General features: G+C 45.6%; 1 protein-coding gene across 1 annotated transcript in view; it reads left to right on the top strand.

Annotated features, from left to right (window-relative positions):
- MTHFD1L (methylenetetrahydrofolate dehydrogenase (NADP+ dependent) 1 like) overlaps positions 1-26,488 on the top strand; it is a 175,756-nt gene that overhangs the window by 67,634 nt on the left and 81,634 nt on the right. The window contains exons 18-20 of the mRNA XM_058664618.1: positions 3,275-3,415; positions 7,312-7,380; positions 12,781-12,892. Of these exons, the coding sequence (XP_058520601.1) occupies positions 3,275-3,415; positions 7,312-7,380; positions 12,781-12,892 (322 nt within the window). The remainder of the gene's footprint in view (positions 1-3,274; positions 3,416-7,311; positions 7,381-12,780; positions 12,893-26,488) is intronic.

The raw sequence follows: 26,488 nt of genomic DNA, 5'->3' as shown, positions 1-26,488 counted from the left end.
GATGAGGAAGTACACATTTCTCACATTCCTTCTGGCTCCTGTTGGACTTTGAGCAGCTTGGGTCAGAGCCAAGCAGGGGTAGGAATTCCTGGGAGGGTTTTCCAGAAAGTTGCTGCTCTCTGCCTTTCATTGCGTGGAACTTTAAGGTGTGTGACATGGCCACATGCTCGGGGCAGCTGAAAGCTGGTTTTGTGACACACATGACTTTGAGTGTGTCTTTTCCTGTATCGAGACCTCACCGTGGGGAACTGGCTTCACACACAGGAAGCCAGGAGAGCCATCTCCTGCAACCATCTGTCCCTTAGCGCGTGGCTGCCCAGACCCAACACTGACTGTCTCATGTACTGAATGAGTCCTGGGGTCATGATCAGGCCTCCCTGCTGGGGTTTCCCAGGAGGACCCTCCAAGTGCGGCTCCTGCCTCCATAGCTCTTACAGTCCAGAGGCAGAGATATGTCTCAGATAGATACTGACATTAAGAACTAATTACTGCATTTTGTTTTTTTTAATAGCTGAGTAGTATTCCATGGAGTAGATGAACCATAGCTTTCTTTTTTTTGTTTTTTTAAGAAGGTTAAGCTCCAGGGGCACTTTTATTTTTTATTTTTTAAAGATTTATTCATTTTATTACGGCCAGATATACACAGAGGAGGAGAGACAGAGAGGAAGATCTTCCGTCCGATGATTCACTCCCCAAGTGAGCCGCAACGGGCCAGTGCACGCTGATCCTAAGCCGGGAACCTGGAACCTCTTCTGGGTCTCCCACACGGGTGCACTGTCCCAATGCATTGGGCCATCCTCAACTGCTTTCCCAGGCCACAAGCAGGGAGCTGGATGGGAAGTGGAGCTGCTGGGATTAGAACCGGCGCCCATATGGGATCCCGGGGCGTTGAAGGCGAGGACTTTAGCCGCTAGGCCACGCCGCTGGGCCCGAACCATAGCTTTCTTACCCCAATCCTCTGCTGATGGGCATTTTGGCTGCTTCCATGTTTTTGCAATTACTGATTGTGCTGCTATGAACATAGGAGTGCTTGTTGGTTTCTCATAAAAAACAAGTGTTCTGGATATATTCCTAGGAGTGCTATTGCTGGATCATACAGTATGTTGAATTTGAGTAGTTTGAATGTTCTCCATACTGATTTCCATAGAGGCTGTACCAGCCTGCAGCCCCACCAGCAGTGGAGTAGGGTTCCCTTATCCCCGCAACCTCGCCAGCAAGTGTTGTTGGTACTTTTATTCATGTGGGCCAGTCTTACTGGCGTCAGGTGGTACCTCATTGATGTTTTAATTTGGATTTCCCTTATTGCCAGGGAACTTGAGCATTTTTTCATATGTTTATTTGCCATTTGGGTTTGTTCCTTTGTGAAGTGTCTGCCCATTTCCCGTGCCCATTTCTTGAGTGGCTTGTTTGTTTTGACATTTTGGTTGTTTTGTAGCTCTTTGTATATGCTGGAGATTAGCCCTCTATCACCTACGTAGTGCGCGAAGATCTTCTCCCGTTCTGTGGGTTGCTTTTTTACTTTGGGAAATGAGCCAATCCCAAAAGGTTAAATACCACATGTTTGCCTTAATTTAAGATGATATGATGTTATGTATAACATGTTATGTTATGTATGTGATATGTTGTGTATAAACTAAAATTGAAATGTCAATGAGGTGGTCACAGAAGGTTGTTAAGAACTCGCATTTATTTTTAACATATTGGCTACTCATTACTATGTCAATTAATTCCATAATGATGTAAATTTTTACTGATGGTATGTTGGAGCTTTTAGTTGACTGGGATGATACTCTGCTGGCTCTGCCTTCAGACCAGAGAGGGTATACCTAAGAAGGCATTGAACTTGACTGGACAATAAGATGCTGGACTCTGTGTTTGGTATATGCTTGCAATGAGGGAATCTCAACTGAACTTGAGCTGTGGTTATGCAACAAGGTGGAGGAATCCACCATGGTGGGAGGGTTTGGGGAGGGGTGGGGAGAATCCCAGTACCTATGAAACTGTGACACATAATACAATGTAACTAATGAATAAATTAAGAAAAAGAAGTAAAAAAAAAAAAAAAAAGAAGTAATTACTGGAGCCAGCACCGTGACTGAACATGCTTAAACCTCCATCTTGAAGCATCGGCATCCATATGGGCACTGATTCATGTCCCGGCTGCTCCACTTCCCATCCAGCTCTCTGCATATAGCCTGGGAAAGCATTGAGGATGACCCAAGTCCTTGGGACCCTGCACCCATGTGGGCAACATAGCAGAAGCTCATGGCTTCAGATCATTTCAGCTCTGTCCGTAGTAGCTGTTTGGAGAGTAGTGGATGGAAGATTTTTCTGTATCTCTCCTCTCTGTAAATCTGCCTTTCAAATTAAAAATAATTTTTTAAAAATTGCCAATTCACAGTAGAGAATACATGGAAATAACCCAGATGCATATCAACAGATGAATGGATAATAAATTGTGGTACATTTACTCTGTGGAATGCTATTCAGCCATAAAAAAAAAAAAGACTGAAATCTTATGGTTCACAAAAAAATGATCCCAGCTGGAAATCATCATGCTTAGTGAAGTAAGCCTATTCCAAAAGAACAAATATCACTTTTTCTCTCTGATATAAGACAACCAATACATGAAGTACAAGAGCTATATGTATTGTGTATATATGCAAATAAATATATATATAGATATGTATGAACTGTACAAGGGAGATTAGCATACCAGGAAGTAATGGTACTATATAGTATGCATCTCTACTTCCAAGTAAAATAGGAATTCCAATGTAATTTACCCCTTTGCATTACAATATTAGGTTTTTTACCTTTTACCATGTCATGACACGTTTAAATATGAGAAAGTTAAGCCTGTGATGTGTACTACAGGACAGTTGTGATGATATGGAGACAAATGGTTGGATGGGAAAGGGGAGGGGGAGGAATGAACTGTCATGCCTGTAAAACTGCATTGTACAAAATAATAAATAAAAAAATAGCTAGAAGTATTTTAAATAGAATTCATTACAGATCTGAGTTAGGCTACAGCAGCAGCCACGTGTTGCTGTGAGCAGGTGCTCTGGGAGACCTCACTGTACCCACCGCTTCTCAAAGAACACGATGAAGAGTGTGGGTTCTCTGGGAAGGCTGCCCTGCATGTGCTCCCACCCCTCAGAACTTAGGAAGCCCCCTCAACCTGCAGGCACGTCAGTGCTGAACCCCACTGTGGAAGCAGCCATGGCCGTGGTGCTATAAGTGACCCCTGCCTTTGCTTTGTTTGGCTCAGGCACAGTTTGACATTGCTGTGGCCAGTGAGATCATGGCGGTGCTGGCCCTGACTGACAGCCTCGCCGACATGAAGGAGCGGCTGGGAAGAATGGTGGTGGCCAGTGACAAAGACGGGCAGCCTGTCACGGCAGAGGACTTGGTGAGTACTGTCCAGTGTGGAAGGTGCACTCACTGTCCTTGCTGTTTGCTAATCAGATTTTCCTCCACTTGTAATGGGGATTCATAAAACACACACACATTTTCCCCCTCCTAAGACTGTTTTCCTCACTGCCTCTCCCTGTACTCACAAGCACTTGTGACACCATCACACTTGAATGCAGCTTTGCACCATGCTTGCCAGTCCAGGTCTCTGTCTAGGCTGGCATGGCGTCACCCCCTGCTTCCCTTAGCCTTAAGATGTCTGGTATATACCCGCCTTGAATTGACGGCCAGTCTGCTTTCTGAGGAGTGGATTAGGGGACCCTGTGTTTGTGAATGGAAAGCGGAAGCCAACACTGACACATTTTGGCACCTGCTCCCTAGGCACTCTGGCTGATTGGATTTTGTTCGTCAGATTTGGGTTTTGCCTCATGAGAGCACATCTCCATCTCGGTCACTCAGTCTGCTCTCGCTTTAGAGAGGAGGGGATCTTTGTGCAAATGGAAGCCTGCCATACCACTTTTTGTTCTAATCCAGCACCCTCGTTTCTGTGGTTCTTTGTAATAACCCTATTAATAATAACAACTACTCAGCAGTGCCATGCTTAGAACATGTTTCAGAACTGTACAGGTTTGACAGACCTACCCAACAAGCATCGCTCCACATTTGTGCTTGCTTTCCGACTTATGAGTCCTAGACAGAATGGGACTAGAAATTCAAACTGACAGTTGAAACCTGGCGATGCAAGAAAATAGGCAAGTGTGTTCGATTCATTCCAAGGGCTTCGTATCCTGATTGCTTTTAGGCTACGTTTAAAGAAGTGAATGTGACCAACTCATGTCATGGATCTCATCCAGAAAATTGAATTAGACGTGTTTGTGTTGCTGGCCCCACGAAGTGCTTAAAACCTGTAGAGAAAGCCCAATTCAGTGTGCTGCAAAAGTGCTGCTTTGTAGAAAGTGTGTATTTCTCACCATTTCTGTCGAGGCTAACACTACAGTTTCTGTGTACATACATTTTCCTATAGGATACTAATCGTAATGCAAACGTAACCCTCCAAAATTTCCCTAATTTAATTTCTGTGTGTGAGAGTAATGTCAGATTCAGAATAAATCTAGAGTTTAGTCTTTTTTATATCTATTATTTGTGGACGGTAATTCATTTCTTTTCTTTTCAAGATTTATTTATTTGTAAGTTACAGCAGGAGAGACAGACAGGTCTTCCAATCACTGGTTCCCTCTCCAGATACACACACACACCTACCCTTGCTGTGCCTATGTCGCTGCAACAGACAGGGCTAAGCTAGGAACCCGGAGCTTCGTTCCGGTCTCCCATGTAGGTTACAGGGACCATCTTAATTGAGCTGTCGATAGTTGGTCATCAGTAAGACACTGAAGGAAAATTTTAGGAGCTGCTGATTTTCTTGTAGTTCCGATTTGCTTTGGAGGAGTACTCAGGTGTCCAGGCCGTTCCCAGCCCTGGAGCATGACAAGCTGGCAGTGCACATCAGGGGCAGAGCTCACACAGAATGCAACAGCCACAAGAGCTCCCTCCTAGATGAAGTTCTCATTGCATGAGTTTCATGGCACTTGATGTACCTGGAACAGTGAGAGCTGAGATGTGTTGGAAAAAACAGCAGATATAGCAGCCTACCTAAGGCAATCCAGCAACATTGTCCTGCTGCCTTCACTCCTTAGCAGGTGTCTTAGTCCATTTTCTGTTGCTAATGATGGTTTATTCTTGGATCACAGTTCTGGCCCAACATCAGGGGGCCACATCTGGTGATGGCCTTCTTGCTGGCAGTGTCCTAGGGCAGCACAGGGTTTTAAAATCACACCCACTCTGGGCCCAGTGCGACAGCGTAGCAGTTAAGGTCCTCGCCTTGAACATGCCAGGATCCCATTTGGGCACTGGTTCTAATCCCGGAAGCCCCCCACCCATCCAGCTCCCTACGGTGGCCTGGAAATGCAGTCGAGGACGGCCCAAGACTTTGGGACCCTGCACCCTCATGAGAGACCCTAAGGAAGCTCTTGGCTTCGGATTGGTGCAGCACCTACCGTTGCAATCACTTGGGGAGTGAAACATTGGATGGAAGATCTTCCTCTCTGTCTCTCCTCCTCTCTGTATATCCGCCTTTCCAATAAAAAAAATAAATAAATCTTAAAAAAATCATACCCACTCCTCAAGATTACCCATTAATACTTTCATCACGAAAGTGGATTGATCTGCTTGTGAGGGCCAACCCCTGTTACCTTTAGGAGATCCCAAATGGTTCCACCTCCTCATGTCCCATGATTCAATCTCAGTGTGAGCTTCAGAGGGAATAAGCCATACTCAAACCCTTGCAGATAGCACAGAAAACTTGGCTGACTCCTTCTGCTTCCACTTGTTCTGTGTTAGGGAAAAAGGATTCCCTTCCTTGGGCCCTTGCCCTGCACCTTTCTTTGGTAAATGAGTGGGTTATTAGAGTGCATTTTCTTATAGATTTCAAATGACTAAATTGTGTGGTAGAATTAGGGGGAGGAAGTATACCCTCTGCCCTGTGGAAGGTTCTAAAGAACCTGTTGTGAGATCTGTGAGGACTGGTGTGCCCAGGGTGAAGTGGGACTGCATGTTGTGATGCTGTGGCAGCGAGCGATGGCACCATTCCCATGTACTGACTCAGTTATATGTAGTCTTACACTTGGTTGATTTGCCGAAAACAACACATGGCCCAAGCTTAGCAAGGAGAGACAAGACTAATGAGAAAGGAAAAATGAATAGTGTCATCTCATTTAAAACCAAAACACGCCATCAGTTCTCAGGTATCACGACTGTCTTTCTCTCTTCCTTCTCTCTTTTCTCTAGAGAAAAGTGATTTAGAAAAAAGCCAGCCCAGCGTTTCCTAGGCCTGGAAGGAGACAAGCTTAGGAATTTTGGGGAAAATGGGATTGAAAAAACAGTAAGCTTAGTACAGGCATTCGGCACAGTGTATCTGGTATCTGGTATCAGAGAACTTGGGTTCAAGTCCCAGCTCCCCTTCCACTTGCAGTGTTCTGCTGATATGCACTCTGGGGGATAGTGAGTGATGGAATGATTGCTCCAGTAGGTGGGTCCTTGACGCTGACAATGCAAGACCCAGGTGGAGTTCCAGCTCCTCGCCTCAGCCTGGCCCAGCTCATACAGCTATAGGCATTTGGAGAATGAACCACAAGTAAGAGATCTCTGCCTCCCTGTTTTTCTGCTTTTCAAAGAAATGATGAATTCAAAAGGATTGATTTCTTTGATACAAAAGATTTTGAAATCCATGCATTGCTGCTTTTTATATATACATTTCCATGAACTTTTTTTTTAAAGACTCCATTATATGCATGAATTTTAAAAACTTGGGGCAAAGGGCAGAATAACTTAACTCTGTTTTCCTTAAATGTTTGAAATACCTCATTCTGGGCGTGGAAGGTTTAGAGAAGAACAGAAACTGAGTGGGCATTGTGTGACATTGCCCCTGACGCACCTCACTTTGTCTCTGTCACTAGCCCTGTTTGAGTTCTTTGTTGGGTTTCTTTGAGTAATAGTAAAGCTCCGTGCAACAAAAATATAATGTGCCTAAATTGCCAGAAAATTCTGTCAAATGGATCGAAAGACCTATTTACTGCAAAACTCCTTTATACCAGCAAGGAAGACTTGGGAAGAGGAGCAAGGGATGCCACTTGCCTGTCCCCAAAATGGCTGCATCCGTGCCTGACCCCGGTTGAGTAGATGGGGTGGCTGTGCCAGTCCCCTTTGGCTCTCAGGTAGAGGGCAGCCATGAGGGCAGCCACGTTGGAAGCAGACTGGTAGGAAGCAGCCAAGACTCGAGCGACACTGCCTCACGTTCAGTTGCCAGGAATCTAAATTGTTTTTTTCCCTCTCCTTTAGGGGGTGACAGGTGCCTTAACAGTTCTGATGAAAGATGCAATAAAACCAAATCTGATGCAGACCCTCGAAGTAAGTGGTTTTCTTGTTACAGTCGTTGTTTATGGAGTTGGCACTGAGCAGGTTGTCTGTGTGTCACTCTGGAATGTGAGTGTTGCCAGCCATGAAGAACCAGGCTGGGGCAGCACGGCGATTTTGGATCATGAAAAAGAGAAAGAAAGGACAATAAAAAAAACATTTAAAGTGTGTTAATGGAGTATTTGCTCGAATTCGTTTCTTGACCAGAGTAGAAAATTAAGAACCCAGTGTCTCTCCAATGTTCTAATTGATTGTACGATCAAGTTTATTTTCCTGTTTTCTTCTTTTAGCGTAATATCTCGTGTCATTACATTTTAGATTTGGGGGGTTTGTTTTATTTGCTTTTCCCCAAGCAAAATATAGTAGTAAATGCCAAGAAGCTTTTTGCAGGAAAGCAGGCTGTGCTCCACTTTCATAAGGAAGTTATTTTTGTCCATGGCTTACCCTGCTCTTGCCTTTACTGGGTCCCATCGTTTCCTGAAGATCTCTGTGTCTTAATCTAATTTTCTAGTGACTAGTTGTCCTCACTTGATTCAGCGAATGTCTAATTGCTTCCTCTCAGCTAATGAGACCCCAGGGTTTGGGTCCACACAAGGAGACAGGATCTGGGTCAAGCTGAGGGAAGGGATAAGTGGGGGTGATGAGGGGAATGGAGCAAGGGACACGGGGTACACTGCAAAGTGTTGTACAACCCGTTCCTTGGAGGAAACCAAGCAAGCTTTTAGTCCCTAGGCTGCAGAGGGACAGAGGCAAGTGGGGAGGAAAGCAGAGGGTGAGTGTGTCCAGGACACAGCAGAAAGAGAGCAGACTGTCCATCCGTTCCTTCCTTGAGCAGAGAGGCAACTGAGGCAGAGGTGATGCCATGCTGGGTACCAACGTACTTCACGTCTCAGCCTCTGTTATTGTGAAGACTTCCTATGTTTCCAACACATAAGCTGGGCCAGCAGAGCACAGGAGATGCTATGGACACAGCAGGGAACAACCCAAGGTCCCTGCCCTCTCATCAGAGTCCTAGGTTAATAGGAGAGGCAGATAATAGCTAACTGAGTAAATGTATATCCTGTTGCCAGCTGGCATTAATGCTGTGGAGGGGCATCAGAGTGAATGAGGAGATGGAGATGTGGGGTGGGTAACTAGGAGCCCACCCACCTGCCTGTTCAAGCCCTGCTTGGACAGAGGTGTGGGCAAGCGAAGGAGCCAGCCAGAGAGGGGGTGACCTGAGTGCAGAGACCCTGGCACTGGGATACGCTTCGTGCTGTGAAGGCAGAGTGAGCAGGGATGGAGTTAGAGGACAATGGTGACACCAGACATAGCTGGAGGGACCAGTGGGGGACAGAGATGTCCCTGGAACTGAGCAGGGCAGGTAAAAGAATGTCATCCTTGGGTCCTGCAGCTGCAGGTGAGGGAGAACGGGATACCTTGGGGACCCACCTGCTGCAGCACTAGGGTCTGCCTCCCCATGGCTCATCCCATCAGCAGCGTGCACACACACTGTGGTGTAGACCTTCTAAAAGCCAAATGAAAGTATTTCTAAGACCTCCGACTCCCTGAGTTGCCACCTGGTACTGCTCTGACCTCAGGAAGACTCTTAATATCTATAACGGGGTCTCCATGTTAGCTGGCCTTCAAATCCACCTGATGACATGTCCCTCTGTGTGGCTTTCCCTGCGGAATGCTTGCTGCTCTGACTTCTTAGGCTCCTTGCTTGCTCAGGTTCTCTCCCTGGCCTCTTCGTCCCCTTTGCCTCCTCCTCTTCAACTCACCTGTGGGTATGGGAGACCGCGCTCCGTCCCTCTCTGGCCGCACACTGGCTCTCAGCCTCCTAATCTGGGCTTGCAGACCTGCTGGCCTAGCTAACCGAGAACCATGGCCATTTCCATCAGTGATATGGAGCTCCTCCTCCTTAGATTCCCACCCACTCCTCGCGTGCTGCTTGTTCAGAAAAAAACCAGGAATCATCCTGGGGCCTCTCCCCGCCATCATCCCTTCTCATCCCCATAGCCTTCCTCTGCTATGTACTGTCCACCTCTCTCCCTGCCCCTCTCTAATACAGCCCCCACAGCCCCCACCTGTACCCCTATAGCAGCTTCCCACTTTCCCTCTGTTTCTGCTCTTTACTTCCAAAATCGTTTTTGTGCTCGGAAGCCAGAAAGCTTGAAAACCTCATCCAGCCACCTTCCCCAGTTCCTGCTGAGCATCCTTCGGTGGCTCATGCCCAGCCCCATTCTAGTCTGGAAAGGTCAAGGATTTGGTGGCACTCCCACCCCCTGTGGCCGGTACCCCCTCTCATCCTGTCCCTTGCTCCCTGCCCAGGCTTTTTGCATGGCAGGCACTTGGAGTGCTCTCTCTGATCTTCAGGTGTCCGGCTCCTGCAGGTCTGCCCAGGTGTGATGCTTGGCCAGGCTGCTGGTGCAGAACAGCCCCGGGCACTCTGTAGCCCTGTGTTTTCTTCTCTCCACAGCAGAGGATGCTTTTCTGTCCCCTGCAATTCTCTTTCCACCACAGCAGAATCTTTCTGTCTTGGTCACCACTGTGTTCTCAGCTCCTAAAAGTATCTTATGAGGTGCTCACTAAATGCTTATTGAATAATTTAGTAGATGTTTATTACTATACTTGTTAAATAAATATATGAATGTGAAAGAAAAACAAGATACAATACTACTTCATAACACTGCTCCCTCAAAAATAAACACTTATTTTATGGGAAAACCATTGTGTTGTTTTTCATAAGGAAAATAACTTGGGGCTCTCATTATAACACAGCATATAAGCCACCACCTTTGACACCCATGTGCATATCAGTACCAGTTTGAGTCCCAACTGCTCCACTACTGATGAAGCTCCAAGTGCTTGGCTTCTGCCACCCACTTGGGAGACCTGGATGGATTTCCTGGCTTCTGGCTTTAGCCTGGTCTACCCCAACTTGTTGTGGCTATATGGGGAATGAATCAAGGAATAGACGCTATTTCTGTCTTCCTGTCTCTATGTAACTCTGCCTTTCAAATAAATAAATCTTGAAAAGAAAAACGGCCTGCACCTCTAGGTGTTCTGCACTCTGAAATTCTGATTTCTGCTGGAGGAATGAATGAGCAGGTTGCCTCAGTCTGGTTCCCATGCTTTGGTAGTTACCACACCCCTGTCTCTGGTTTCAGTTACATACAGTCAACCACAGTCCAAAATATAAGTAGATAATTTCAGAAATAAACAATTCTTAAGTTTTTTTAAGGAATTTATTGATTTATTTGAAAGGCAAAGAGACAAAGAAGAGAGTGAGCTGTAGATAGATCGTGTCTCTGCTGACTCACAGAGACATGGAGACCATCTTCCCACTGGCTTCCTGGGCACGTTAGCAGGAAGCCAGATCAGAAGTGGGACAGCTGAGACTTGAATCGATGCTGTGCTGTGTGATGTCAGCATTCCTAGTGGTGGCTTAACTAGGTGCACAACAACATCGACCTAATTAGTAAGTTTTTAATGACTTTTATTATAACCTTTCATTACAGTTGTTCTGTTATTGCTGTTCATCTCTTACTATGCCTCATCTGTAAGTTATACGCTTCCCATCTGTATCATGGATATGTTAAGTAGATACAATCTATATAGATTGTGGTACTATCCGTAGTATCAGACATCTGCAGCGTGTCTTAAGAACATATTCCGCACACATCAGGGTCACCACTTTGGTGCATTTTTCATGTAAACCCTTGGTTGTTTTATGGCTGAAGTTAATGGATTATGACTCTTGTTTAAAAAATGAAACACAGAATTCAGTTAAAGTATATGCATGCCTGGACCCTTCTGTCTTGAATCTTGCATAGCCACTCTGATTGATGTAGTCAGTCGATGACACTAGGGAGTCACGCCAGTGGACAGCCAAGACTTCACTGATTAGCTTACAGAGTGTGCTTCCATGCTCATTGTTAGCTCTGTTATAGGTGAGCTTACCAAGCCGTCATTAGTGGATATTCATTTGCAAAATGCTGGATCAGAAGTGGAGAAGCCAGGACTCAAACTGGGCACTCAGACTTGGGATGTGGATGACCCAAACAGGGACTTAATTACTGCCCCTGAAGCCTGCCTCTGTCCTTGTCTTTATGCTGCTGTGGCCCTAGCAGCAACTTCTGGAAGTTGCCCCAGGGACGCTGAGCTGTCCCTGTGTCTCATTGCAGCCCGGTGGCCACAGACTGCAGGCATATGTATCTATTGGCTGCTGCTAGCTTCGTAGCCACACACGTGTGTCCTTGTCAAGGCCCTGTATTCTTGTCCCTCCTGAGGACCTGTGGAGGAGAATGTGGATAGAAAACTTCATATAGTGGCTTTGAGAAACTCTTTTTCATCTTCAGCGGGGACTCTTCTTTCATTTCCTGCTTTTGTTCAGCTTTCTCATCTTTGAGAAGTGTTCAGCTAATAGCCCGTCATGGTTCGTGGGAACTTTCCGTGGCTCCAGTCCCCTGGCCCCCGGCGTGGCTCCCTGCCTCTGCTCCCCACCCCGCCCTGTGTCAGTGAAAGGGCAGCCCGTATTTTCACAGGTGGAGCCCAGCTTGGTATGCACAGATCCCAGTGGCCTTGGCTGGGCTCTGAATAACGCTGAAATACATCAATGCATGTGGATAACTAGAGCATGTGTGCTCTAGTCTATTGTCATCAATAAGGAAAAGATGTAGAAATCACATTCAAAATGAAGGAAGATTTTGTTTAAAGAATTAAAATTTAAAGCTTTTGATGATTGGTTTGTGTTACCTTCTCATCCTTTTTATTAATAATAGTCTAGCATTTTACTACGAGTGAAATTTTTCTCTGCTGTTGTTATCTTGATGGTTATCAGATTTCCAAGATATAAGACAAGCAAGGAGAAACAGTTAAATAGAACTTTGAAATGTCAGAATTGCAGTTATTAAGATGCAAACTGCCTGTACTCAGTAAGTCAATATGTGTTTGACCTGCTATGACTTAATTCATTGATTGAATTGATTTTCGAGCATACTTTGGGTTTTTCTTAAATAGGCCTCTTAAACCAATAGAAAGTAATTCCTTGCTGTTAAAAATTACAGTGCAGAGCAATATAAAACAGGTTACATAGTTTATTTCATGGTCGCTGAGGTGGCGCACGCACGGTAGCTTGGTAATATTACAGTTAGAAATGACTCGTATTGGTTTGGCATTAAATGCAAAATTGTAGCAGTGTTCTAGAATACTCAGGGAATGTCCTTTGCATACATCATGTGTTTTAACTCTGATTATGTCTGGTAAATGTGCAGTGTAAGTAAATGTGAGAAGGAATGCTTGAAGCCCTAAAATACCCTGCAGTCTGTCCCATCTTGTCTGCCCCAGCTAATCCTGGTTTCGAGGCTTCCACTTGTCTCTTGGGATTAATTTGTTCTTCTGCTCTTTTAGGGAACGCCTGTGTTTGTACATGCCGGCCCCTTTGCCAACATTGCTCATGGTAACTCTTCGGTGTTGGCTGATAAAATTGCCCTGAAACTGGTTGGTGAGGAAGGATTTGTAGGTAAGTCAGTTTATTTACATTCAGTTGGGACAGTGTATAGCATATACATCCTCTAACAGAGGATGACTGGAACAGATTGCTTGGACGCTGATGTGAAATACATTATTTTAGACCCATCTGTCATAGATCGTCTCAGTATTAGAAGAACTCAAAGGTCTGTTCTATACTTATGAAATTATTTTGTAGTTGAACTATAGGTGATCTTCGAGTACAAATGGATCTGAATATTAGTTCTGACATCTGACTTGAGCAGGTGATCCGGTATGCTTTTTAATTACCACAGAGTGCCAATTTTCTCTTCTGTTAAATAGTGCTCACAATAGGGCTGTCATGAAAACCAGATTGCTCAGTTGCCCAGCAAATCTCTGTGAGGAGCATGTTACACAGAAGGCGTGGTGTGTGGAGCTGAGGATGCAGCACTGCGCACAGCCGACCAGGCGTGGCCTTGGGGAGCAGGCTGGTGCTCGCTGGACAGCACCCAGTGTTGTTGGTGACATTAATACTAGTACTTGTAACTTGAAGTTGGTTTTCTCTTCCTGGAATCCTGGTGTGTTCTTGTGACCTAGCAGTTGTAACTGGTAGGACTTTACCCTTGCTGCCTCTGTCAGATTCTCTGTGATGCCTGCACCCATTTAGCTTTTGTTACATATTCCATCCAGAGTCCTGCTCAGTCAGGCTGAACCCTGAGCTTCCGCATGGTCATACAGCTGGGAGGACAAGATCAAGCAGTCAAGGAATGGCCACAGGTCACAAAATCAAGCAAGGACTCCTGGAAAGGACCTGAATGTGGCATGAGAGGGATTCCACTGGCAAACTTAGCATGACAACAAAGAATTCTCTTTAACCACATGCAGCTCTATCAAGAAGAGTATCAGTCACTTCTTTTACTTATTGTCAACCTTGTATTCAACTGAGAGGTGAGTTATTCTAGAAAAGATTCTGCAGACAGAAAGACTGTAGCGCTGCTACATGAAGTTCATTGAACATTAAGGAGACGGAATTCTCTATAGGCACCAAATCAGGAGCAAGTGAGGATTTGTGAAGTTCCATTCCTCAGAGGTCTCTGTACAGTAGGCCTGAGCGTGGCCTTCTCAGAGCCAGACCCACCGCCAGAGTGGGCAGACGTGCTGTCTGAGTGGCTGCGCTTGATGGATCGTGCTAATGGAGGAGACTGCACAAGGGCCAGCACTGAGAAGTCTGGTACAGAAATGAAATAATGGCTCTAATGCATCAGCTGTGCAAATACAAGGACTGCTGGGGGCAGGGGGCTGGGGAGTGCTCTGCTTTCTGCTGACAGAGCTCTGCCTGTGCAGCAGCCCTTACTTTATCAAACATCTGTATGGCCGTGGCAAAGAGCCTTTAAAGGTATGAGTCTGTGTTGAGGTCTGCACACTAGCACTCTGTGTGACCCTTGGATGAACCCTGGTCGTCTCGTCTCTGTGTGTCCTTTGTAGACATTCTCATCTGAGAAATGAGGAGTTGGGTGAGCTGGGGAGCTGGCTGTGGATGGCTGAGAGGGAGCCACAGTCAGAAGCTGAGGGGCAGAGCCTTATCTGACAGTGTGACCTGTGGCCATTCGTTGACTGCTCCAGAGCTCTTTGGATCAAAGGAAAACACTCTATAGTTTAATGAGTAGTATCCAGTGAGCCAGGACTCTTGCTAAATAGAGAACTATGCAAATGGCAGTAAGTATTCTGCCATCCCTTCTGTGACTGCTGGGGATTTTTGTCAATCAGCTCTGTCCACTGCCAGCTGGCTCACCTCCTTTCGTGTCCTCTAATCTTGGCTCCACACTTGTGTGCCTCGGTCTCTATCTGCAAAGCAGAGCTTGCCCCATAGGTTTCAAATGAGGATTAAGTGGGATGCTACATGCCAAGCCCAGGCAGAGCACCTGACATACATGGAGACTCGGTCACACTGGCGATTCTTCCTTGTTGTGTTCGCACATTATTGATGAGTGGCCAATAAGCATTGTTTCCTTTTTCATTTAGTTACTTATTTCTAAATAATGGTCTTTTAAGTGTAAAAGACAAATAACTTGAACTTTACCATCTTAATATATAAGCATACGTTTCAGTAGCGAAGTGTATTCTCACGGTTATGCAATCAATCTCCAGAACTCTTCAACTTGGAAGAGTTTCCTTTCCCCAGTAAACATTCTCCTGTTCCTTTCCCTGGACCCTATAACCACAACTTCTTGTCCCAAGTGCGACTCCTTTGGATTCGTCATACAAGTGGACTCCTCCTGTGTTTGTCCTCTGGCAGCACAGTGCTGGCGTCCTAGTCCAGTTCCTCCTGTTGGATCAGGTGGCAGCGTTTCTTTACTTTTGTAAGGCTTTGTAGTGATCCCCTGCAAATACCTCTACCACAGTCTTTGTGCATGTGCGGAGCACAGGACTCTGGCCCCGTGCTGTGACATGCTCACGGAGTGGCGTACCCCTGCCACAGCTGCGTTGATATGTGTGCAGCAATGCCCTGGGGACCAAGGCACCATCAGCAAATCGCATCCTCTCCCTGTTACTTGGTTCATCCCCTGTCCTCGGATGTGATTCACAGTAGCGCCTCTTGCTCTAGGTAATATGTAGATTTCTCTACCATCTGTGTATAGTCTAATTTCTCAGGCCTGGTCATTGTCAGTCACAAAACTAGCCCGTTTAAGTACAGAATAAGAGTGCCATTTTAGCTAAATCACAAGCTCTATGTTCATTCGCATCCACGCTCCTCTCTTCCTCCATCAGGCCTGCTCTGGCCCAGCCTCAGGTTGTCCTTGGCGCCTCCAGTTCTGGTGCCTGGCATTGGTGGTGCCCAGCCAGCCTCCCGCCATACAGGTGCCATCATCAGGTGTGGCAGAAGCACTCCTGACAGGGTCCCTCCGACACTATCCTGTGGGCCCTAGTCTTGGTTCTCAAGTGGGGACACGAGCCTTTCCATGTTTGCCTTCTGCAGTCTTACTCACCCGCTCTGCATGGTGGGAAGGAGTGGACTTGGCCCTTCGTTTACTTTCTTTAGCAAAATCCCTTCCGAGGTTCTAGCCTGGTCAGCCCTTTGGGAACCTTGAGGTGACTGATGAGCTGAGGGATCCTCCGTCAGCTGAGCAGTCCTGCAGATCAGCAGGCATCCTCCCTCGGCCTGTGAGCGTTGGGTCCCGCTGCAGGCCTGCAGCAGAAGTGAGACCCAAAGAGCCCCATTCGAATGCCCTGCCAGAGAAGATGAAAGCAGTAAGTATAAACATCGGAAAATAATTAGTGTCTGTCAAAAAGTACAAGATCTAGGCAAGTGACAGATTGGGAGGAAATGTTTACAAAGACAGATGATTAAGAGTTCTTAAAACACTGCAGACTAGGTTGATAGGAAAAAGATGAATAACCCAGAAAAAAACTGGGCAAAAGACAAGAAAAAGCAATTTGGCAAAATTTCTTAGTAAATAAGCAAATAGTGTAGTAATTCCACTTCTGTGTATGCTCTAGAAAAGAAGTAATTGAAAATGCATTTTTTTAGTACTTTGAAACGCTTGAGTACATACCTGAGGAGCCTTCTCTGTGTCTATGTTTAGGCGCTGGGTGCCAGGAGGGGGCGCTATGTTTAGGCGCTGGGTGCCATGGTGAGTGTAATGCAGCTCTTGTGTAATACAAATTGCTACCTTGTAGCGATCTGTAATGTGTGAGAGAGCAAGTCAAGCAGAAGGTGAGCAGGCTTAGGAGGCTATGCAGTAAATTGGTCTACTTAGCGCTAATGAGCCTCTCTTAGAACTTTCTCCAAATCACCACTTTCACTTAGCAATATTTAGCCTAACTTTTTGTCCTAGCCTAACACATATTAGGGAGGAACTACTTTGTGTACTCAGAATAATCGTTCCAAGATAATGGGATCAATAGTGCATTTAGATTTAAAGCAGGGTGGTGTTCATTTAACGAGCTGCAGGACCTGTCAGGCCAGAGGGAGGCACTTGGTAAGAACTTTGAGCAGAGTGCTGTAGTCACCATGACATTAACATCTTTCTCTCATGAGTTGGTACCCTCGGAGGAGTCCACCTAGTTTCCATTTACTGCTGTAAAGACAAACACTTTTTTTTTTGGCATCAAACCTTAATCATGTGCTATTGGGGAGGGGGGGGATAAATGAAAGAAAAAAACAACTCTTGAGTTTCTCTTAGTTTTTTTTCATTTAATAATCTCTCATTTAAACTATTTGAAGAATTTCAAGCGTACATGAAACCTAGTTGTTTGATTTATTTTCAGTTGTCTTAATTAGCTTTTTGTCCTTGGGAACAGAATCTTGCCATTGTGGGTGGTGAGTGCTGCGTACTTGCGTGTTGGTGCTTTCTCAGAGCCAGGGCTCTTAACTAAGGGTGACCCACATGAGGATCCCTGGGGGGCTTACAGATCCCACCTACACTTGTGTACAGGCCTACCCATGTGGGCCTTGAGCGCACAACTTCACCACGGAGTAACTTTACCTTCTGCTCGGTTCTAAGAGGGGACCGTGGAGCCCAGTGGTGCATGTTGCTCAGCCTTGTGGGTATTGTGGGTATTGTCCAGCCTCACCCACCACACCATTCCTGGGCTTAACATTACTGGCTTTTTCTGTGTTTGTCCTTGTTTGACACCCACAGTGCTTGTCCAGTAAAGCAGCTCCTAACTAACCCATCACAGTGCCTCCTTCCACTGCTGTGGACAATCACCCAGGTGGCGCTATCTCCCAGGTGTATGGGAGTAAGTACCAGACTTGACCCCCCCCAAAGCACACGCAACCTTGGATGTGCTGGGATTAGGGTTGTGAGATGTGAGAAGCCTTGTAGTTCTAAGAAGGGGAAGCAAAGCTGTGTTTGTTTTTCCACTAGAAAGATCCCTTTTCCCGAGTCATTCCCGGGTGTTATTCCCACCCTATCCTCACCCCATCCTGAATGCAGCTCTGTGGGTCAAGTTGTTAATCCGGACTTCCAGGTGATAGAGCAGAAGTCTAGCGAGAGACCCACATCCAACCATGACACCTGCTTAGGACATGGCAAAAGGCGTGGTTGAGCCCAAGGACTGCCTCTCCCCAAACTGGGCGATGAGCCCTCGGCTCTGCCTTCAGTGACTCTCCCCTCTTTACCTGGTTCCCGCCCAGTACCACTAAAAAGCAATTTCCACTGATCTGCCATAGCATTTCAAAGGATACTGATACAATTGCATCTTCGTTGTCCCCGTGTTGATGGAGTGCTTTTGCTTCCTCCCCCCCCACCACCACTTGGTTCCTGAAGCGCTTGTAAACAACTGACCTTGCTGAATCTCGCTGCCCATCACTTTCTCCCTGCGCTGTCCTGCAGGGACTCTGCTGCTGGCCGCACAGGCTGTCTCTGTTTTCATTGCCGTGAAATTTTAAGTAGTCCTTCATTATGGTAGAACAAAACCAGACCAAATCAAATATTCCTATAAGTTTATCCAACCCTTCAAAAAAATATGTGGGGGTCACTCTTAAGTTGCTGCTCCCAGGCCTCCCTCTGTACTCTTGGCCCGCTTTGTTATGCCACTTCCATTTTTTTTCCCCTTGATAATTGTGTTTATGATTAAAGCAGATGTGACAAGTGGTGGGTCATTTGCTACTCCAGCTGAAGTGCGTGTGCTAACTCAGCAAAGTGCTTGTCATAGTGCTTTGTGGGGGCAGAGGAAGCGGGTGATGGTTTATCTGTTTGTTAGGTAGAGTTCCAGATAGGGAGAGGAAGAGAGAGAGAGAGAGAGATCTTCCATCCACTGGCTCACTCCCGAAATGGCCACAGTAGCTGAGGCGGGGTCAGGCTGAAGCCAGCAGGGCACCAGCACTTGGGCCATCATTGCTCCTTTTTCACGCATATTGGCAGGGCGCTGGCTTGGGAGTGGAGCAACGGGGACTCAAACCAGCACCTGTATGGGATGCAGGCAGTGACTTTACCCACTAACACTAGCCCCCAGAGTGATATTTTTTTAACCCTATATTTAGGGAAGCCTAACTCGAGGGGGAGACTGGTGATGTGCCCAGAGCTGTTTTCTCTTGTGTAACAAACATGGCACCGGTATCACTCCTCCTCACTGTGTGGCCCCCCATTCCCTCCCTGTGCTTTTACAAAGTTGCCCCTTTAGCGGTTCCTCTGCCCTTTACAAAACAAACAAACAAAACAAAAGCAAATGAAATGTTCTGCTGACTGCCCTGTTTGGGATAGTGTGTTTATTAATATGGAAAATGCCCACATTTCTCCCACCCAGTGCCTGAACATTGTTGCTGTATGTGCTGGAGGGTTTTTTTGTTTGTGTTTTGGTTTTTTGTTTGTTTTGTTAAGAAAGAAGCACTGGAGATGTGGTTCTGGCTGCTGTGAATCCCTGTGCCATCTGCTTCAGTATGGTTTGTCTGTGCCAGACACTGTGGTGAGGCTGTGTTCCTGGGTGCTGGAGGTTTTGGGTCCTGGAGGCAGAGGCCCCACGAAGTGCACTGAAGCCATTGCGCAGGCCTGGATCTGTTCCCATTGGAGCAGATCACAGCAAAGCAAGTAGCTGCTCGCTTTGCCTCTTGTGCTCCCACTTGCTTATCCCCACTCTGCCAGAAGGAGAGTTGCTGCTGGCCCCACGCTCCTGGCTCTGTCACCCATCCCAGGGGCTATGCTGCAACAACAGAGCATCGATTAAGAAGGCCCACATGCCCCACTGCTTTTTCTGATTCTGCAGTGGGAAATCTTCCTTGGATGTGAAGGGCTGTCATTTCTGGATGTGCATTTATTTACCACATAGGTTTGTGTTCCAGTGGGATCTATATCACAGGTTCCCGAACCTTCCCCCTTCCTGATGCTCCCTAGTGGCTTTGTACAGTTTTTCCAATAGCACCCAGGCCAAAAGAGATACTCTGAGCTACCTGCATTTATTCAGTAGTTAGGTTGTGACAACTTAGTGGTTGAAAAAAATAATACATGTGAGAGGAATAAGCACTGTACCTCATTAACAAGATGCGTGTCCTCCTTGGCCACTGACCAACTCGTCAAACCCGGGAGCCGAGCCAGGCCTCCAGCCTCGTTTCCTGGCCCCTGTCTGTTTTTCATACAGGTTTTGCTTTTACTGCAGCAACCGCCACAAGGGTAACAGTGTCACAGAAATCTCGTTGAAAGGAACCTAGGGTGCAAATGCTGGCCGACCAGAGATTCATGCACCCACAGCATCTAGCAGATTTCCCTAAAGTTGCAGCTATCCTTAGCTCCTCCGAGCTCGCTGCAGGGGCTCTTACTACCTCAGATGCTTCCTTGGGAATCGTCAGTGTGCAACTTTTTCCTTGTGTTTGTTTCAGATTGTATGTATCAGTGTTACTGTCAGTATTGATCTATAACAGAGTTCAGCACGTTGTTTCTGCAAAGGGAAAGATAAGATTCATTTGGGACTTTGTGAATCATCTTGTCTGATACAAGCACTGCATCTAGGCAGCAACCACAGGTAAGATGTTAATTCAGAAGATTCATCAGTATTTATGACTGACAGTGACTGTGTCCAGTGGCTCTGATTTGAATTTTCTGTAATTTTTGCATGTGATGAATGCCATCCTTATGCATGGTGTTTTTTAAAAGATTTATTTTATTTTTATTGGAAAGACAGATTTCACAGATCGGAAGATCTTTCATCTGCTGGTTCACTCTCAAGTGGTTTCAACAGCTGGAGCTGAACCAAGCCAAGCTGATCCTAGGAGCCAGGAGCTTCTTCCTGGTCACCCATGTGGGTTTAGGGTCTCAAGGCTTTGCGCCGTCCTCTACTGCTTTCCCAGGCTACAAGCAGGAAACTGAATGGGAAGTGGAAAGCTAGGATATGAACTGGCACTCATGGGATTCTGGTGTGTGCAGGGTGAGGATTTTAGCCACTGGGCCATGAGTGGTAGTTTAAGATGGAAAATTGCAGATCCTGTAAGCCAAGAGGTGTGCCAACTTCTTCTCTGTTCAGCTAGGTGTTTTGGCCAGCATCACCTTTTTGCATCCGTCTGCACAGCTGCAATGAGAGAGGCCTCATTCACCTATTGCGTCCTCCCCCTGGACATGGCTGCAGCACACACCTTTGCACCTTTGCTGCAGGCCAGTTACTTGGCTTCGGTGGTTGTGCTGTTACTGATAATGCTGCAGCAGCATCCATGTTCATGTCTCTGAGACTAAGACAGCAGGTGCTCTGTGATCTACAGCCAACAGTCAGAACGTACGCTCCACATCAGCTTAACAGATAAGGCCAAAGCATTACATAGGACTCTGCCAGTTTATTTTACTAGCAGTTGCTTATGAGATCTCTGACTTCATTTGATAGATTTTTTTTTAGCTCAAGTATCTTGGTAATGGAATGACACTTCACCAGTGAGAATAAACATACTTATGAATGTTTATGAGTATTTGTAACTTAAGTTTTCCATGTGCTATTCGTCTTTTTGTCATGAAATTGTAGAAATCTAGGGCAAGCAGTTAGCACAGTATTTAGCATGTCACTCGGGTTGCCCACATCTTAGAACCCACATCACAGTCCCAGCTCCACTTTCAGTTTTACCTTCCTTCTGAGGCACCACGTAGTGGATAGCAGGTGTTGGCTGAAGTACTTGTGTCCCCACTGTCCACCTGGGAAGCATTAAGTTTCACAGCCCTGGCTTTGGGCTAGCCCAGTTGTGACTGTTACGGACATTAGGGAGTACATTGGCAAATGAAAGATCTCTCGTCTCAGTCTCTGTATCTCTGTCTTTCAAATAAACATATATAAATAATTTTAAAAATGAAACTTTTAGAAAGGGCCATCACTGCGAAGAAGAGAGAAACCAGAGGAAAATATTCTGAAAAAATAGAGGCGCTAGGTAGTTTACTGTGTAACTCAGCCAGGTTTGTAGAATTTACATGTTTATATAAGGTAACAAAGTGGTACCCAATAATACAGAACGCAATCAGGCAGCTATTTTTTTTTATAAGTGTGTTTCTTTTTTTTTTTTTTTAAAGATTTATTCATTTTATTACAAAGTCCGATATACAGAGAGGAGGAGAGACAGAGAGGAAGATCTTCCGTCCAATGATTCACTCCCCAAGTGAGCCGCAATGGGCCAGTGCTGTGCCGATCCGATGCCGGGAACCAGGAACCTCTTCCAGTTCTCCCACACGGGTGCAGGGAAGTGGAGCTGCCGGGATTAGAACCGGCGTCCATATGGGATCCTGGGGCGTTGAAGGCGAGGACTTTAGCCGCTAGGCCACGCCGCCGGGCCCCATAAGTGTATTTCTTTTGCAACATATTTTCTTAAACCATAATGTCATCCATCTATAGCCACACTTACATTATTTCAATTAAAAAAAGAAAATATGGGCCAGGCACAGTAGCCTAGTGACTGAAGTCCTCACCTTGCATGCCCGGGATCCCATATGGGCCCCGGTTTGTGTTCCAGATGCTCCACTTCCCATCAGCTCCCTGCTTGTGGCCAGGAAAAGCAGTCGAGGACGACTGCACCCATGTGGAAGTTCTAGAGGAGGCTCCTGGCTCCTGGATTCAGATTGGCATAGCTCCAGCCATTGCGGCTACTTGTGAACAAGCAGATGGAGGGTCTTTCTCTCTGTCTCTCCTTCACTCTATAAATCTGACGTTCCTGCAAAAATAAATACATGAATGAATAAGAAACAACTAAGTTATAGAAGAGGTTCAAAATACTGATGGAAGATGCATATTATGAAAAAACTGTAGATTTCAAAATATTTTTTCACCAAAATGAATAATTTTTATTTTTTTTATTTATTTATGGCTTTGTTTCATCTCTCCATCGGTGTTTTTTTTTTTTTTTTTTTTTAAGATTTACTTATTTATTTGAAAGGCAGAGTGAGAGAAGAGGAGACAGAATGAGGGAGATCTTCTTCCTGTTGGTTCACCTCCCAGGTGGTTGTAACAGTGGGGGATGGCTTATGCCAAAATCAGGAGCAAAGAGCTTCATCCAGCTGTCTCAGGGCTAGCAGGTACCCATGCACTTGGGCCGTTCTCAGATGCTTTTCCCAAGCCATTAGCAAGGAGCTGGAGAGGAAGTGGAGCAGCTGGGACTTAAACCAATGCACGTAAGGAATGCCAATGTTGCAGGCTACAGCTTTGCCCGCTACACCCAACACCAACCGACCCATGCACTTTTTGAACTGTTTATTCAAAGCCAGAGAGAGAAAGATCTGCCATCCACTGGTTCACTATCCAAATGAGCACAATGAATGGGCTGGGTCAGTCTGAAGCTAGGAACATAGAACTCCATCTGCTTATGCTATGTGGTAGCAGGGGACTTGATCTAGCATGCATTGCTTTCCCAGGCACATTAGAGGGAACTGGATTGGAAACAACAGCTGGGATTTGAACCAGCACGCTGATCTGGCATGCTGGTGTCTCAAGTGACAGCTTAACTTACTGCCTCATAATGCTGGTTCCATGCCAAATGTAGTTTCTTTCTCATTTTTTAAATAATAGGCAAAAAAATTTTAGTATTACAAAATATTATATTATATATCTTCTCTATCCTGCCTTTTTCATTGAATATTGGATTGTTCATCTTCATCCATATGTCCTCTTGTCACATCTAGCAGCTTATCCATGTATTTATCAATGAATACATGGTTTACATCAAAATGCTATAATGAGTGAACACGCTTGGTCTGGCATTGTGCGAGAATATCACCTAAAAATTTTTTAAATGTGGTTGACAACATGCTACAGTTGTGTTACACACAAAAAAATATCAAAAATGACTTTTCTTCTAATTATTCTGTATTATGGAAGAACCTCTGTAATAACTCCATTGACCGATAACTTGTATTTGTCCTTAAACTGCCATACCTCTCCTGTATCAGTCTCTTTTTTCAAAAATAATATTTTTATTTTGTTTTGTTTTGTTTTTTATTTTTGAATGTTCGAGATCTAGGCAGAGTTCTTCCATGCAGCAGTTTACCCCCTAGTTGCTCACCACAGCTGGAGTGAGTCCCAGTACAAAGCCAGGAACCTGGAGCTCCATCCAGGTCAAGGACCCAAGTACTGGAGCCATCACCTGTTGCCTCCTAGGGCACACATTAGCAGGAACCAAACTAAAAGTAGAGCTTGGCTCAAACCCATCCAGAAGTTCCCATCTCAGAATCAAGCCAGGCTTTTTAACCTGCCATTTTCTGCTGCACAACCCTGCAGCGTTACCCCCTGAGCCCTGGTGTGGCCCCAGCAGCCTTCCTTTCCCATGTCAGGGCCTTTGCATGTGCTGCTGTCCCTTCTCATCACTGTGGGATGTGCTGCCTCACTCCTCCGGTCTCTGCTTGCATCTCGTAAAGGCCTTCTGACAGGCGCACCCTCTGCCTCCTCAGCACCCTGAGCCTCTGTGATCTTAACACCATCAGACACATTTGCCCTTGTTTGAATACCATCTGACCCTCCTCTAGGTTATAAATCCACCTGTGCAGTGGCACTTTGGCTCCTTTGTTCTTTGATGTTAACAGGTTTTCTAGAACAGTCCTTGGCCTTGAGTAAGCTCTGAGTAAATATCTGATGAATCACTTCTCAGTTCAAAGAATTCCACTGAGGCATTTGTAAGAATCATAAACATCAGGGCTCAGGGTAGCCATGGTTCAGATCCTGGCTGTGTTCCCTGTCAGCTCTTTGGGCAGGTGCCGGGACCCAGTGTGTTCTCAGACTTAATTCACTCTTTGCCCTTGTTGTTGATGATCACTTGAACACTTGGTGATCTGGAAATGAAGCAAGTATCACAGGCTTTTCTGCATCCTTTTTTAAAATAACATAATGCAGTGATTGCTGTATGAACTAATTATAACACACTGTGTATTAGTTGGAAGAACTGTCTTAGCTGCACTATAAGATCCTGATGGTTCGGTGCTCACACATCTCCAGTGACTAATGGAAAGGATCAGCACAGATGCAGAAGTGTCACTGTGCCATTGGCCACTTGGGCGCCCCTAGCAGCTTTTTGTCTTGGTGGTGCCCGTTTCTGAAACATCCAATGCTGCTTGGCCAACCATCCTTTCCTCATGTTCCCCCTTGTACACCATCCTCAGAGACTCACACATTCTGTTCCCTAGAAAAGTATTTTGTATCTTTATACAGACATTGGACTGAGGGGGTCTAGGTTCGTATAAACCTATCCTTCAACTACAGGAATATATTTCTGATAAGGAAACCTTGCAGTGTGGGGGACATGTCTGTGTAAGACTGCTAGGCATCTCACCCAAAGTCTGGCATCCCTTGTCCTAGCCACGAATCAACACATGATGGAGGACCTGCAGAAAGTTTCTGGAAAATGCCTATCAAAGAAAAAAACGCTGTACGTGGATTTCAAGATTTATTTCACATCCTAATTGATCTCTTAACTCCATTTTTCCATGAGACTTTAGAACTCTAATATAAAGCATGTGGTACAATTCCTGGTATGAGTTTGCCTTTCCTGGAGTGCCTGCTGATGTGCTAAGCACCCTGCCATGTTGTGACTCAACCAAGTGTTCTAAGAACCCAGTAAGGAAGTTCCCAGCTTACAGGTGGGAAAAGCGAGGATCAGAGGGAGTTGGGGATTTTCCCAAAACAGAAAAAGGGGAGCAAAGATTGGAAACAAGACCCTGGCCACAACACGTTACCTGGAGCTCCTGAACTTTAGCCCCTATGAGTGTGTGCTGTTTCACGTGACTCTGTGCATAGCAGATGACCCCACTACCTGGTGCTTGTGAATGGAATATTAGTGATGTGGTTCAAGTAATTAGGAAACACATCTCCAGGTAAGTGAATGTGAATTGCCATTTCACTTTTGCTGGTGAGCCCATGCATATTTGCCCTGTGGCTTGTGGCTGCAGTAATTAAATTAAAAAGCTAAAAGAGCAATTAAGTTCAAAAAAGTTTGGAAGGAGCTTTGAACTTTAGAAATGTCTAACCTGACCTTGACTGCTTCTTGTTGTGCTATAAAATGCAAATTTATTGTCAATGAGACATGCAGCCCGGCTTGTGATTTATGCATAGTGTGAGTAATGTACTCAGAATGCTGCTCTACTTGCCCTCGTAAAATGTGCAGCTCCAGTAAAGCCCTCATCACAGTATTATCATGCAGAGGTTGGGGCGTCAGCATGAAATGATCCTGAAATGCTATCCAGAGGTTACACTGTAGTTTCAAAATGCACAGGATACATAGACATTGTAAGGGATTCAAAATAAATAAATAACCATTACACAGTGACTCTTCACATTACATTATGAAGCTACTGTCCTGCCCCTGTTAGCCCAAGAGCATTCAGCCTGGGATGCTTTCTCTATATAAACTGTAGTTTAGCAAATTGCAAGTGTCTGATGTCGTTTGAACGAACTACATTGTATTTACACTAAGAAAACAATAGGATTATAAGCCAGCTCCATTAGGAGCAGCTGCTGTAAGACTGTGTCATGGAGTCACCCTTCGGTGGACCATCTTACACCTTTCTGGAAGGTTGGGAAGAGGAAGAAACCAACAGTTTTGCTAAAAGTCCAGACCTCTTGCTGGCCACAGATGTCAGTGTCCTTTCATACCTCGCTGCAGATAACGTCAGTTAAAAGTGATAGGTCAATTACAGTGGAGCCGAAAAGAAACTTCAGGGATTAAAGAAATTTGACCATG

The sequence above is a fragment of the Ochotona princeps genome, chromosome 1, assembly GCF_030435755.1.
Source record: "Ochotona princeps isolate mOchPri1 chromosome 1, mOchPri1.hap1, whole genome shotgun sequence".
Classification (NCBI taxonomy): Eukaryota; Metazoa; Chordata; class Mammalia; order Lagomorpha; family Ochotonidae; genus Ochotona; species Ochotona princeps.
The sequence above is the reverse complement of the archived record's forward strand: the minus strand, read 5'-3'. Positions and strand labels throughout refer to the sequence as shown.